Source organism: Notechis scutatus, chromosome 1 (assembly GCF_049901735.1).
Source record: "Notechis scutatus isolate UNSWTSFEM ecotype Mainland chromosome 1, rNotScu1.2, whole genome shotgun sequence".
Lineage (NCBI taxonomy): Eukaryota > Metazoa > Chordata > Lepidosauria > Squamata > Elapidae > Notechis > Notechis scutatus.
Window position 1 is genome coordinate 49708281 of NC_142009.1, and position 14047 is coordinate 49722327.

The window sequence follows — 14047 nt, forward strand, 5'->3', positions numbered from 1 at the left end:
AGAGAGAGAGAGAGAGAGAGAGAGAGAGAGAGAGAGAGAGAGCAAGTTGCTATAATCTGAGACATTCTATGTGCAAAACATTGGCCTTTCTATTAAACTATTGCTCATCTCCTCCAGCTTAAGATCGCCAAATTCATTTTTGGCAGAAGATAGATTTGAACTGGAAGTTTACCAGATTTTGACTTCAATTTCAAGCTGTGCTACTTCACTGGTTCTTTTAATTTGAGTTTTGCATAATGCTCATCTGGTTTACACTTTCAGTATGAGAACTTTTGGAATGCTCTAATTTTACACCGGTTCTATTTTACAGCAATAAAATAAGTTGTCCACTGAATATGAATTGGTGTACAAATAAGCATCTTATTCAAATAATCAGTGACTTTTTGACTATTCCATCAATTTATTTACAAAAGTGCTCTAAATAGATGCAGGAATACAGATTATAAATCTCCAAGCAATGGGGGCTATTTTAGTGTTATTCACCTGCTTACTGCATTTTATTTACTTGTTAAAAGAAAGATGAGTGACTATTAAATGTCATTATGTACTTTGAGAAAATTATGTTACTCAAATAACCTAGGAGCCAAATCTCTTGGAGAACCACTAAAGAAGAAGAAATATTGAGGTATGGGTAGGTTCAGCAGTCTGAAATACTGTCAAAATATCCTGGACAGCTAATATAGATAGATAAAGTATATTTCTACCAACTGTGCTTTAATTGTCCAGACAGAAATTGTAATAAAGCAAATCTATCACTCCTTTATGAGGAATATTGCACCGAGATTTGTCCCAAAGGTGCTGTTCAAAAGGCAATTGTACTTTCTTGGTTTGTTTTCCCTTGAATACATTTCACTTTTGAAGAACTGAAGAAGCTTTTTGGATCAGAAGCGGCATGTTTTCAAGGGGAAACCCCCCACCTAAGAAAGCCCAGTTGCCTTTTGAACACCCCCTTTAGGACAACCATGACCTGGATGATTGAGAAACTTCATAGATATTTACACTGAGACTTATTAGATTAGGTTAAAAAAAGATTCATCAGCTTTGCATAATATAAACAATAATGGAAATGGACAAAGAAGATTGTATTCCTTTCCCATTGAATTGGAACTTGGATTCATCCAATAAATCCAATGTTAGGAGGTTTGCAACAGATAAAAAGAAGCGTTTCCTCACTTGGAATTATAGAAGTAGCATCCCAAGTTTTTTGATAATAGTCACTGACCTAGAATGATTTGAAAGAAAATTAAATAAATTCAAATAGGAAAAATTGTCACTGATGGCAAGCACCATACATGGCAGTACCTCTACCTCTGTAGCCATACATTTCTCAAAATTAATTGTTGGGCTGCATGAGTGATGGTCTCCAGTGGGCTTTTCTTGAGCCATAGTATGAATTAAATTCTCAACTAGATGGATTTTTAGTTTAACCTGGCAGAGTACTTTTTTTTTATACTCACCAGTGGAATAGGTTATATGATTTAGGTTGAACAAAAATAAGTTATGAATTGTATGATCTTCATCAAAAAATTTCATCATCATTAGAATTTATGATATAGTTTCTGAGTGCTTAAAGTATATCACATCTAATCACCATATAAAAGAAAGACCACTATCTTTTTTAGAGGCAGTGATCTGAGGCTAAAATATTTAATATCTTTCATGGATACTTCTTGTACTCACCTTCTAAATCAAGACTTGCTAGTAGGGTTTCTTTAGAGGACAAAGGGAGAAGAACATTAATTCCTTCGCTTGCCATTCTTTCCTTGCATTACAGGTTTATCCAGTGACAGTGACTTGATTTCTTTGACCATTGGTGCAGATTCTCTTGTTGAGTTAGATGATGGAATGGCATCTAACCAGGATTCCCCCAGCACATCACTTGGTCTCAGCTTTGCTGCTGAACCTGCAGTATTGGCACCTGCCATTTTAGATCATGAATGGAGCAAATCTGAGAGTGAGAGGGAGAGTCGGGGTTTATTCACTGGGAGCTTGAAGGCCAAACTTGGCAGAAGAGATTACTTGGACAAAGCTGGAGAACTGATAAAGCTGGCCTTGAAGAAGGAGGAAGAGGAAGATTATGAAGCTGCGTTTGGCTTTTATAGAAAAGGAGTTGATCTGCTTTTAGAAGGAGTTCAAGGTATGACCTCATTTATTTTAACACTGAATTTTAATTTACTTAAGCCTTTATCCTCTATGCAGCAAGTTTGAATTTTAATTAAATAATTGGATATTAAAGGGAAAAAAAGCCACCCTGGGTCACTTTACATTTCTTTCTTTCTTTGTTGAAATAGAAAAGCTTATAAAGAACAGAAATGGTACTTTACTCATAGGCTTACAGGCTAAAAGTCAGTATGCAGAAGGAAAAGAGAAAGCAAGTAAGCAAGCCATCCAAGGCATTAAAAGGAGGTTGTTTTAGTTACAAAATTTAGCAGGTTGAAGATCAGGATGCAATAGAACAGGGGTGTCAAACTCACATTGTCATGGCGGCATCAGGTGATGTATTGGGACTTTCCCCCCCTTCGCTAAACTGGGCGTGGATGTGGCCAGCATGTGATGCATCCGGCCCGTGGACCGCAAGTTTGACAACCCTGCAGTAGAAGGACTTCTCCCTCTGATACGTTTGGCAGCACCAGCTGATAGGGGGAAAAGGTGGTTTCTACTTAGGGTGAAATAATCTCTGACTGCTGTTTGCTCTCTGATCCATTCCTCTGAGGCAGGTTTAGCAGGTGAGGCTTCTGGTAGAATGAAAGTTTTTTTTCAAATCAGTCCAGTGGCTTTTGCTAGGAGCAAGGAACTTCTGACCAGCAAGTTTACTTCCATAACTTCAATAGGTAAAATTCTAGCTCTGTCTGTTTTCGACATACCTTAAAAACTCTTCTTTGCATATGATTCAGTAGGAGTTTTACTCCACCCTCGCCCCCCCAGTTGCATTTGGATATTACAATGAGAGTTTCAAAGTTTTCATTTCCGATTTTATTTAACCACAACTTAGCAATATTTCGGAGCCTATAGTATTATTTATCTTTTGGGTTTGTAGAAACAGACCACCTTATAAACCATAAGTTGAAGTTACTTTATTTCATATAATGATTATTTCACATGATTGAGAACAAATCTCCAATATGGATAATCAGAAATAGAAGTAAAGTTTAAGATGATAAGTACACAGCTTCTTGAGGGACGCTATATTGTTCCCAGCATATAAAGCAAGAGTTATTATGACACAATGTAAAGAACCCTTTCTTGAAGTTCTAATCTGAGCCCACAGGGGGGTGCTCAAGGCAAAGTCTTCTATTTTTCTCTAGGGGATAAGAGAATCCTTTCCACTGAATATGAATTGATAACTGGAAGGTAATATTTTTGAATGTCCCAAGTTTCTTAACAAACTAATTGTGCCAAAACAGTTCCCATCAGGATTTTCGCATTAATAAATGAGTGAAACTAGTATACTTTTTTCACAAATAAAATTGGAGACTTATGTACTATCAAATCTGGATCTATCCTATCCTATCCTATCCTATCCTATCCTATCCTATCCTATCCTATCCTATCCTATCTTATCTTCTGGGCAACTTAACATATACAAAACAATACTATAAACAATAAAACCCAATAGATCAGGGGTCACCAACCTTTTGGACCTCAGGGACCACCAAACTCATAATTTTAAACCCCAGGGATCATTAACTGATTCTGTGGGCATGGCCTAATTTGTGGGTGTGGCTTGGTGGACATGACTGGCTGGGCATGGCTTGTATGTAACTATTATAAATATTTATATAAATATTGAATTTTTTATAAAACTAAGGGCAACTTTTACCCAGAATCAGGCAAAGCAGACAGCAGATTGAGTTGCTCACAGAATCACAGATTTATTCATTGATCTATCTATCTGCCATTGGCTAGCTCAGTCTGCCACATAAAATTTGCTTGCAAGCAAATTCATAAAATTTGCTAGCAAGTAAACTCACAAAATTAACTCACAACACACCATGTATGTAAATATTGAATTTTTTTATATAAAAAAGAGCAACTTTTACCCAAAATCAGGCAAAGCAGGCAGGCAGATTGAGTTGCTCACAGAATCATTCATTGATCTATCTATCTGGCATCAGTTACCTGAGTCTGTCACATAAAATTAGCTTGCCATGAGTCTGCACTAAATAATAGAACCTTCAGTCCTAAGGGAGGTTCGACTGTGCTTAAAAGCAGAGCCGAAGATCTAAAGGCTATCTAGAAAGCAAGAAATCCAACCATTTCCTGCTTCCTAGCTAATCTAAATCTCCTGGCACAGCAAAACAGCTGATGGTCGGGGGGGGGAGGAAAAAAGTAGCAACTTAGCAGGCAAGTTTGCCAGGTAAGATTGGGAGGGGAGGGTTCCTGCAGACCATGTGGGTGGCGCAGTCTTGTGTTTCTGTGCAGCCTGGATTAATTGCTTTGGGGGTGTGTGCTCTGGAGTTGACATTTCTCTGTGGCCCACCAAAATTTTCTCCTGGCCCACCCACCGGTTGGCGACTGCTGCAATAGATAGCATCACACAAAGAAATAACCAAACTCTCTCCACCAGCAGAAAGAGAGAGGAAGATCTAAGTTATGAACAAGTATAATTATACAAAATGCTGTAATGCTTTCTTTAAAGGCTGGTAAGGTAGACATTATAGAAATATCTGAGGGAATATTATTTCAGAGGACAGATGTACAGCCAGTATTTGTTCATATTCTGGAAGTGTACACTAATGGTATATTGAATTTGTTGATACCACTTAGGGAATGCTTAGTATGCTGTAGTAATAGTCGTCTTACTTGTTTGCCCTGTGTGATTGAAGGGCCTGCTTTTTTAAGATTGTACTCACCTAGTTTTTGCAGTGAAGCTATTAATCCATGAAACAGTGATGAGGGTTTGTTTATCAGCTGCTTATTGCAGAGCTTGACATTGATCTAAGCTGAGAGGAAATGGCTGGACCAAGGTCAGCTTGCTTCCATAGCTTGCTTCCATGCCTAAGGGGGTACTAGAACTTGAATCTTTCCAGCACTTAAGCAGTTTTAGCTTTCTGTAGCATTATGTAGCAGTATAATTACAGTTAATAATGTATCATAGTGTGTTTGTTATAGTGTGTATTTGGATTGGAGATTCCCTGGTTGAAGTCCACTGTCAGCTGAGAAATCTCATTGGGTGATTTTGAGTCAGTAACTCTTATTTCAGCTTGTTCCCAGAGTTGTGTTAAAAACTGAAAGAAAGGCTGAGACTTCAAATGACTTTCTCCATTCTTGTTGCCTTTTGTTGTGAGAAAACTATCTTCTGGTACCTCTGTCCTTGAGTCCTTGATCTTTTTAAAATCCTTCTCTCCAATCTCTCCCTTTAACTTCTAACCAGGATGCTATTTTACAGCTGAACCTAATTTGGGAATCACAAACATTGCATAGGATTGTGTGCTGATGTCTTTAAAAAGAAACAGGGTTTCATTTTCTACTACACACAAATACAAATACAAGCTATTGCCACATGGTGGCATCAAGCATGTAGAATAGGTATATCCCAAACTTTATCTGATATCTACTGAACATAAAATAATCCCACCTTTCCCTCTCCCTGTTTTTTTTTTTTTTTTTTTACAATTTGTCATATTTTAACAAATCACGTTGTTTCACTTTGCTTGGTATAGTCTACACTAGCTAGAAATTGAATCTTGTCTTTGGTGATGGTGGTGTCCTAAGAATGTGTCCTACTAATGAGCTACAGTTTTTCTTCTTTATAGACATTTATCTTGGACTCATTTTTGTATATATGTGTATTGAACTTCCTTTAAGATATAGAAACGTTTTTTTAAATAAAAGAAAAAACTGCTCTTCAATGCCAGTCTGCTTTAGTATACTTGAATTGCAGTTGCTTCCAGAGTAAAATACGCTATAACCATTTGTGTTTTCCTGAAGATAACATTAGTTAACAGTTTTTCTAAAATAACATTTTTGATATTCTTTAATTCCCATTCAAGATGGTGGAAGTGGTTTTCAGACATTTTATCTTCAAAGAATCTTCCTTGCAGGAATTTATATACCAAGAAGCTCTGATCCACTAAGGAAGATTTCTCCAAACTGACACCCTTCACACGTTAAGTTTGCAGGTCCCAAATTCCCAATCAGCTTTGCCAATAATTTAATAGTATTTTCACCAAGCCTAAATGCACTCCATCCTCTGCTGATGAACAGTTTTCTGTGCCTTTGTGTCACAGAAGTAAGTAAGTAAGAAGTAAGTAGCAGTGAGCAAGATATTGTTCAAGAGAAGCTCTTGCCAGGCCATTGTAGGACTTTTTGTTCCCTAAGGCAAAAAGATAAAATGTATTTGAAATGGAAAATACAGTTTGGACCAGTTTAATGGCCATATTTACTGTATCTGTTGACAGGTCCTTAAAGAAACCACTTCTTCTCTTAGGTCCACATGTTAGCGGTCTAATTATCTAATCCAAGCTGTCTAATATTTCCCTTTTATTCTCCAGAAAACTAGGGATGATCTCTTTGAAATATTTTCCCCACAGTCCCTCCTTCTATGGCCTGAAATATCTTTTACACACTGGTTGGCCAGTCTCCAGCTCTCCCTCTTGTCTCCTGCAGTCATTCCCACATACCATTACATCAATTCCAGGAAACTATGTATTTGAGTTTAGGAGATATTAACTCAAGGGGAGGCAAGGGCTATAACTGAAAACTGCTTCTGGGCTAGTGGTTCTCTCACCATCTCAACAGGAGAGGTTATTAGTAGCTTTCTTGTAAGGAATATATTGGATATTTGTAACAGCTAAATACAAACAGAAGTGCCTTTACTACTCCAAATTTAGGGGATAAATATGTCCTGACCACCCCTTTCCTTAAAGACTGCTCTTTAAAGAGTTTCTGGTAAAAATATCAGATTTATTTGGGAGTGTTAGGAGTAAAATCAGTCTATGATTGAAATTAACAGAGATTTTGAAGTCCAAATATTGTATTTTGTAATAAAATTTTATTAGAAAAAAAGAAAAAAGCAAGAATGAATACAGTTAATACTTTCATGAAGGAGAATGATTTGATGAAACAAAACAATGCACATCTGTGGCAAAAGTAAATGTGCTGCCTGCACATTTATTAAAGGAGGTCAGCTGGTGATCAGAATTTCCTCATCACAAAATAACACTGCCCGTTGATAGACTCCTGTGTTTTTATTTTCCTCTTTGTAGAAAACATTTTTTCAATAAAATTTTGTGCGTAGTCCAACAAGAGAAACAGAAAAGGAAAGAAATATGGTATTTCCTTGAGTTGTAACCTTTCAACAAGGGCTGTGCTCTAGCTGGAAATGTTGGTCACGAAATTAGCTATCTGAAGATTGCCAGAACTGTTTCTCAGGACCCAAGAAATTTACTTTGAGTTATTTGAAAACCTTAGCTATGTTTTGTAGATGTTGCTTACTCTCCCTTGTTACTTTTCACTTAGAAGTATTTCCAAGAAAAGTGATCAGCCTGTCACTTCAGGGTGAAATGCATTATATATTAAGCTTTGGTTTGAGACCGAGAAGCTGCTTTCTGAGTCCTACCACTTCAGCCAAATTCTTCTCATTAGGGATGTTCTAGAAAAAAGGAGTCTTTATGTATCAGTAAAATAAGTAAGACGTAGGATTAGTCTGATTTATTTCTATTTGTTTTGTCATGACAATAATTATGTTCCTTTAATATATTAAATTGTCCTAGTTTTAAATCATAGGATGTGTGTGTGTGTGTGTGTGTGTGTGTGTGTGTGAAGAGAAGGACTAGGAATGACATGATAGCAGTTTTTCAATATTCACAGAGAGGAGAGTGTCAACCTATTTTCCAAAGCATCTGAAAGCAACACAAAGAAGTCACCAATGGAAGCTTAAAAAGAGAAAGAAAAAAGAAAGCTGTCTAGAATAGCCACATAGCAAAATAGGCAGCAAATAAATTTAATAAATAAGTGAGAGAAATCCAACCTAGAACTAAGGAGAAATTTCCTGTCAGTGAGATTAATCAATTAGTAGAATAGCTTGCCTTCAGAAGTTCTGGGTATTCCATCACTGGAGGTTTTAAAGGAGAGATTGGACATCCATTTATCTGGAATAGAATAGGGCCTCCTGCCTGAGCAGGGTTTGCACTAGAAGGTCTCCAAGATCCCTTCCAAATCTGTTATTCTGAATTCTGTATTTTAGTAGAACGTTACACATACTATAATGTTAAATGCATACAAATAATTTTTTAAGCTCAGGCCAAAGTTTATTTTGTTTTCTAACATGAGTGTATAGATGTCTTTAGCAGGGGTGCGATTCAACCGGTGTAACAACCGGTTCGGTGAGTGCGTGCTTTGTGTGCGCACAGAGCATTTACTACTGACCTTCTTCAGCGACCTCAGTATGTTAAACAGCTGATGGGCGGCAATCTGCTGTGCTGCGCAAATCAGCTGAGCTTGAAAACAAGGATTTAAAGCACAGACTAGAGCCAGGGCGGGTGGTGGGCCCAACAGCTAATCATCAGAGCAAACTGGTTCTCTCACAGCTGATCCTTGGAGCTACCAGTTGGCCTAAACCAGCCCGAACAGGTAGAATCCCAACCCTGGACTTAGGAATGCTCTCAAGGTTGCCAGAAATGTTTCAATCTTCATAAGATTGATATTAATAAATTTTAGAAATAAATACACTTAGAGAGGAACTATTCTGGGAAATTCATGAGGTTATCTTGAAAGACACAAAGAAAAAAATCAATTAAGATAGATGGATAGATGGATGGATGGATGGAAATTTTTTGTACATATCTATATCAATAGAAGTTAATGATTATTTTCAAAATACTTAAAAATATCAAACTACCCTTTTCTTTATAAGTCAGAATGTTAAGATTACCAAAGAATTATTGTCTGCATCCTCCCATTGGATTATATGGAGACACAGCAGGATTTCTTAGCTGTAGCACCTCAATTATGAAACGCTTTCCCAGCTCAGAAATGAAAGTGTTGGTTTGGAAAGGCCTAGCTATCCATCTGGACTTTTGATTTTTGCTGACAGCAAGGTTAAGGTTTAATCAAGGACACACAGTAATCCTTCAGGCTAATGAAAGAACCTACTTTTGTCATTCCCAGAATCTATGCTGCTTCCATTAGCCTACTTCTGGCCCTCTTTTTTTTGATTCTATAATAGAAGTGGGAGAGCCTATGTGCTGCATGTACGTGCCGCATGTATCTTTCCTGGCTCCACTCCGATTTGGCAGCAAGATGACAAAATTTTCAGCAGTGTTGTGTTTTGGGGTTTGTTTTTTGTTTTCAGAACCAAGTGGAGAGTAATTATGTGAACTGTAGTTAAATAATTTAATTTTAATTAAGCTTAAATTCAATATTTCACCAGGAGTAGAGTCCCTAGCACGGTATTAAAAAGGAAATGTGATGTCTCCTCCCCCCAAACTCCCCCTCCCAATCTAGCAGGTAGATGAAATTCTGGTATACAGTATGCAAAGATAGTAGCTAAAATAATTTTTAGCATCAAATTTGATTCAGGCCTCTGTGTTTCTACAGAATGGTTTTCTAGCTGCCTGCATGCCTCCTTCAAAGTGATGCCCTGAATCAGCCGTCACCAACTTGATGCCTTCTATGTATTTGGATGTCACCCGCCCCTTAATGCTTGCCCACGCTGTCTAAGAATTCTGGGGATTAAAATCTCAGCACATCCAGAGGGCATCAGAATAGGGAAGATGGCTGTAAAACTTCATGGATTCTGGCTGAAATTTGCTACACCAGTTGTAGAGAAGGACATGATCTAGATCATCTGTAAAACTGATGCTGGAGTTTATTAATATGAAGAGCAGCCTAAGGTTGGTACACCCCTCCAGGCCCATTTGTTGCCTTCTGATTTAGCGAATACCCTTTTTGTTAATTGATTCTTTCTAGTAAGTCCTCAAACGAACTGTGCATCACATCAATCTCTTCCCTACTTTTATAGATGGGTTGGAAAGAAGGCCAGAAGCATACTTTGAACAGTCTTTCCAATGAAAGAATTTTCACTGTTGGTATTTTCTTACTATTACTTTCTATACGGATGTTGTTGGTTTATTTTATTTTTTTGAATCAATTGCCCTGAGGGTCGTCATGCAAAACTGGAAGGCAAATGTTTTTATTAAAGACCAGAAGACCCTTACTTCTTGCAGAGCATTCTGGAGTATACCCACTCTCTACAGTTATGGCTTGTGAAGCACACACGTGATTTTCTTGCAGTAGGTTTCCTTTTATTTCTTACATAGATGTGCTTTGCATCAAGCCATACCTAGATTGAAACTACAGTTATTTAAAGTAGTTGTAGAAAAGGAGGAAAATCTACAGGCTTTGCAGATACAAAAATAAATAAATAAATCGGGCACTGCAATATCGTCCAGGAAATGTGTAATGCAAATATTTTTCCTGCAGTCCCTGTATTGAACGTGCATTCCCTGTTCAAGCTGGTTTCCCAGGATCAGGAGTCTGCTGGGTTCCTCTTTTGTTGTCTAACAAGTTCCTCTTATGATACTCTGTTTCTTGGCCATTTTTATCTGAGCTGGGCTGAAAGCGTTACTTCCAGAACAGAATGCAAAGGGGATGGGAATCCTTTTCACTCTTCTCACTTGCTCCGTGCTGCTGTGATTGGGGTCTGGCTGAGCAACCTTCGAACATGGCTTTGAAAATAACCTCCTCCTGTTTACTCCAAAACTTAACGCTGGAAGAAGAAGAGGTTTGACATATTTTTATTTCCTTATCAAAATAGAGAAGCTATTTCTGAGGAGGGCTTTTTCCCCCTGTTAATTAAAATCCCAGGGACTGAAATTCAACAAAAACCGCAGGCAGCCTTTACAAAGTTATCTCGTGCCAGTTTAACTGTGTTTGTTAAATAACAGTCCAAATAAGAATGCCTTATAGTTTCAGAAAGCTAATTTTACTTGTATCTTGAGAGATGCTAAATGAAAGGAAGCCCCTGTGACATACATTTCCTGATATGGTTTATGGTCACTCCCAATTAGGCCAGGGCTCCCCAAACTTGGCAACTTTAAGACTTGTGGACTTCAACTCCCAGAATTCTTCTTCCAGACATGTTAGCTCAGGAATTCTGGGAGTTGAAGTCCACAAGTGTAACTCAGAGGTTTTTTCTGGGTCTCTATTTGCACCCTGAGTTAGAATGACAGAAGATGTCAGGTCTGGATTTAGGATAACTCAAAGAGTGGGCATACTTCAAGACTCTTGAAACAGTCTCTACAGGAGAATGCCAAAGAAGTCAAAGCTACCATTGGTTTTTACATGACCCCTGAGCCCAGTTCAACATGCTGGTTATCTTTGATAAAGCTGTATATAGCACAGTTGTTGTTCAGTTGCTAATTCTGACTCTTCGCAACTCCTTGGACCATAGCATGCCAGTCTCTCCTGCCCTCTACTTTTCTCCTGGACTTTGCCCAAATTCATGTTCATTGCATTGATGACACTATCTAACCATCTCATCCTCTGCCACCCCCTTCTCCTTCAATCTTTCCCAATGTCAGGGTATTTTTCAAGGAGTCCTCACTTCTCAATAGGTGGTGAGTATTTGAGCTTCAGCTTCAGTATCTGTCCTTCTAAAAAACAGTCATGATTGATTTCCTTTAGGATTGACTCATTTGATCTTTTTGCAGTCCAAAAGACTCTCAAGAGCATCAATTCAAAAGCATCAATTCTTTGGCGCTTAGACTTGCTAATGGCCCAACTCTCAGAGCCATACATTACTACTGGAAAAACTATACAGACCTTTGTTGGCAAGGTCATGTTTCTGCTTTTTAATATGCTGTCTAGATTTGCCATAGTATATGGCATGATGCCAGGTTGTATCAAGGACTACTTTGCTAAATATGATTCTGCCCCTCCTATCCGACCCAATAGAGAAAGCCTGCTCAAAGTCCCACCCCCATAGCAAGGGTGTGGACCAGAAGAAAGGCCTCTTCAGTAGTGGCCTCTACCTCAGTGGTTGTCAACTAATGGGCTGGGGACCACTGATGGTCCGCAAGAAAATTTTGGTGGTCCGCAGAGAAATGTCACACCCAAAGCACCACCCAAAGCAATTAATCCAGGGTGAGTGGGAACGCAAAGCTGCGCCGCCCACATGGCCTGCGGGAACACAAGGCTTGCGTTGCTTGCATTGCAAACAACATGAGGTAGTGGGGGGAGGGGGGAAAGGGCAGGGGGGAACTTGTCCCACTCGCTCCACGTGCCTCGCCGGGCCACTGGGCTGCTTCTTTCCTCTTGTGCTTTTGGCTGCATGCAAGGAAAGCAGCAAGTCTTTTTCTCCCCCCAAACGCCACCAGAAATGAGTCTTTTGGACCCTGCAAGTCATTCTGCTCCCTGCAAGTCATTCTGTGCTGGCATGACAAGTCTCACAAAGACTCATTTCTGGCGGAGTTTGGGGGAGAGAAAAAAAGACTTCTGCTGCTTCTGCTGCTTTCCTTGCATGAAGCCAAAAGTCTCTTTCTCTTTCTCTCTCCCCCGAGAACAGAGTTGGAGATGGTATCCTGCGATCCCAAAAAGAATGATTGATCGGTAGGAAAATGGGGTGAGGAATTTTCCTGCAGACTTTTTTGGGGATTTTCCCAAGGTCTCTGGTCCGTAGGATTTAAAATTATGAGTTTGGTGGTCCCCGAGGTCCAAAAGGTTGTCGACCCCTGCTCTATCTAATGAGGATATACTTTGCTGTTATTCTCTTAACATTTCAAAAAGCATAAAGACATTTATTTCAGGGAACATTTGGCCATTTGTGAAGAATTGTGGGTGTTTTCTAATATTTGTTTCTGTTTTTAGTTTATAATGTTATATTATGATGTTATTACAGATAAATATTATCATCAATTATATTATAAACTTGTCCGTGGTCCAAAGTCTTTTAGATTGGAGTGGTATAAAGGTAAGGTAAAACACACACACACACACACACACACACACACACACACACACACACACAAAACCAAGTTAAATATTTTGTGTCATCTGCTTACAGAAACAACAAACCCCCACATTTTATTATGTCATTGACACTTATTGATGATCAAATTAACCTTGGTCCCTCCTGAATTAATGAACTTCTGCACTGAGGATTCCTGGTCCCGCTTACCATTGTTGAGCCCTGAAGCTTCTGTTGTGAAATTAACAAACAGAGACCTTCACTGATAAAACAGTTTTTCCGATTTTCCATTGGCTTTGAAGCCTACTGAGGAAAGTCGTTTGACAAATACACACACACACACACATACAAATCTCATTTAGGTTTCAATTGTCTTGTCACTTTTTTGCTGGCTGTATAATAATTTTAAAAATTAATATCTCTTAGTTCCATTGGTAAAATGAAGGTGCAAAGCATTAAATTGACAGCAGTTGTAAAATATATATTAACAATTCTAAATAAGTGAGCATTTCATATTTAGGTTTGCACATCTCTTAATTTTTTTTTTTTTGTAAATTTTATTTGAGTTTTCACAAAGAGAAAAAAATACAAATAAAACATCTTTTTTGAAAGCAGCATAATCCCGGGTTACATTTCTTCGTATAGACACAAATTCAGGTTCATGCTCATTTTTATATTCTATTCCATATCTTATTACTATTTTACATTTTCTGCATAGCTTCTCCCCTCTTTTAATTTTCTCAATTTTATTTTAATTATCTAATCTCAATTCAAATCATTGTATTTATATTTTTTGTCTGTCCTGTTTCAATTATCTATTATCTTTTCTCATTAAACAAAATTTCTCCTGTAGTTACTTTATATCTTTTCCCTAAAGTTGTAACATTCAATATAATACATAACTTCCATTCGGATTCTGCTTGGTACATTCTTAAAATACACACTGTATTCTTAAAAAAAGAAAAAAATTATAAATGTATATAATTAAAACAACATTCCATTCCAATTCAGTTCTATCATTAATATTAATATTCATTAAAGTCTTAACATCTTTAACATTACTTTTCAATTAAATATCATACTTCTATGGGAACAATTATAAACTTTCCATAGTTAATTCCCCACCTTCACTTATAT

General features: G+C 37.8%; 1 protein-coding gene across 8 annotated transcripts in view; it reads left to right on the forward strand.

Annotated features, from left to right (window-relative positions):
- Positions 1–14047, forward strand: part of RPS6KC1 (ribosomal protein S6 kinase C1) — a 94911-nt gene that overhangs the window by 24959 nt on the left and 55905 nt on the right. For all 8 annotated transcript variants that reach the window (XM_087963742.1, XM_026682809.2, XM_087963751.1 and 5 more), the window contains one exon: positions 1775–2137. In XM_087963742.1, the coding sequence (XP_087819868.1) occupies positions 1775–2137 (363 nt within the window). The remainder of the gene's footprint in view (positions 1–1774; positions 2138–14047) is intronic.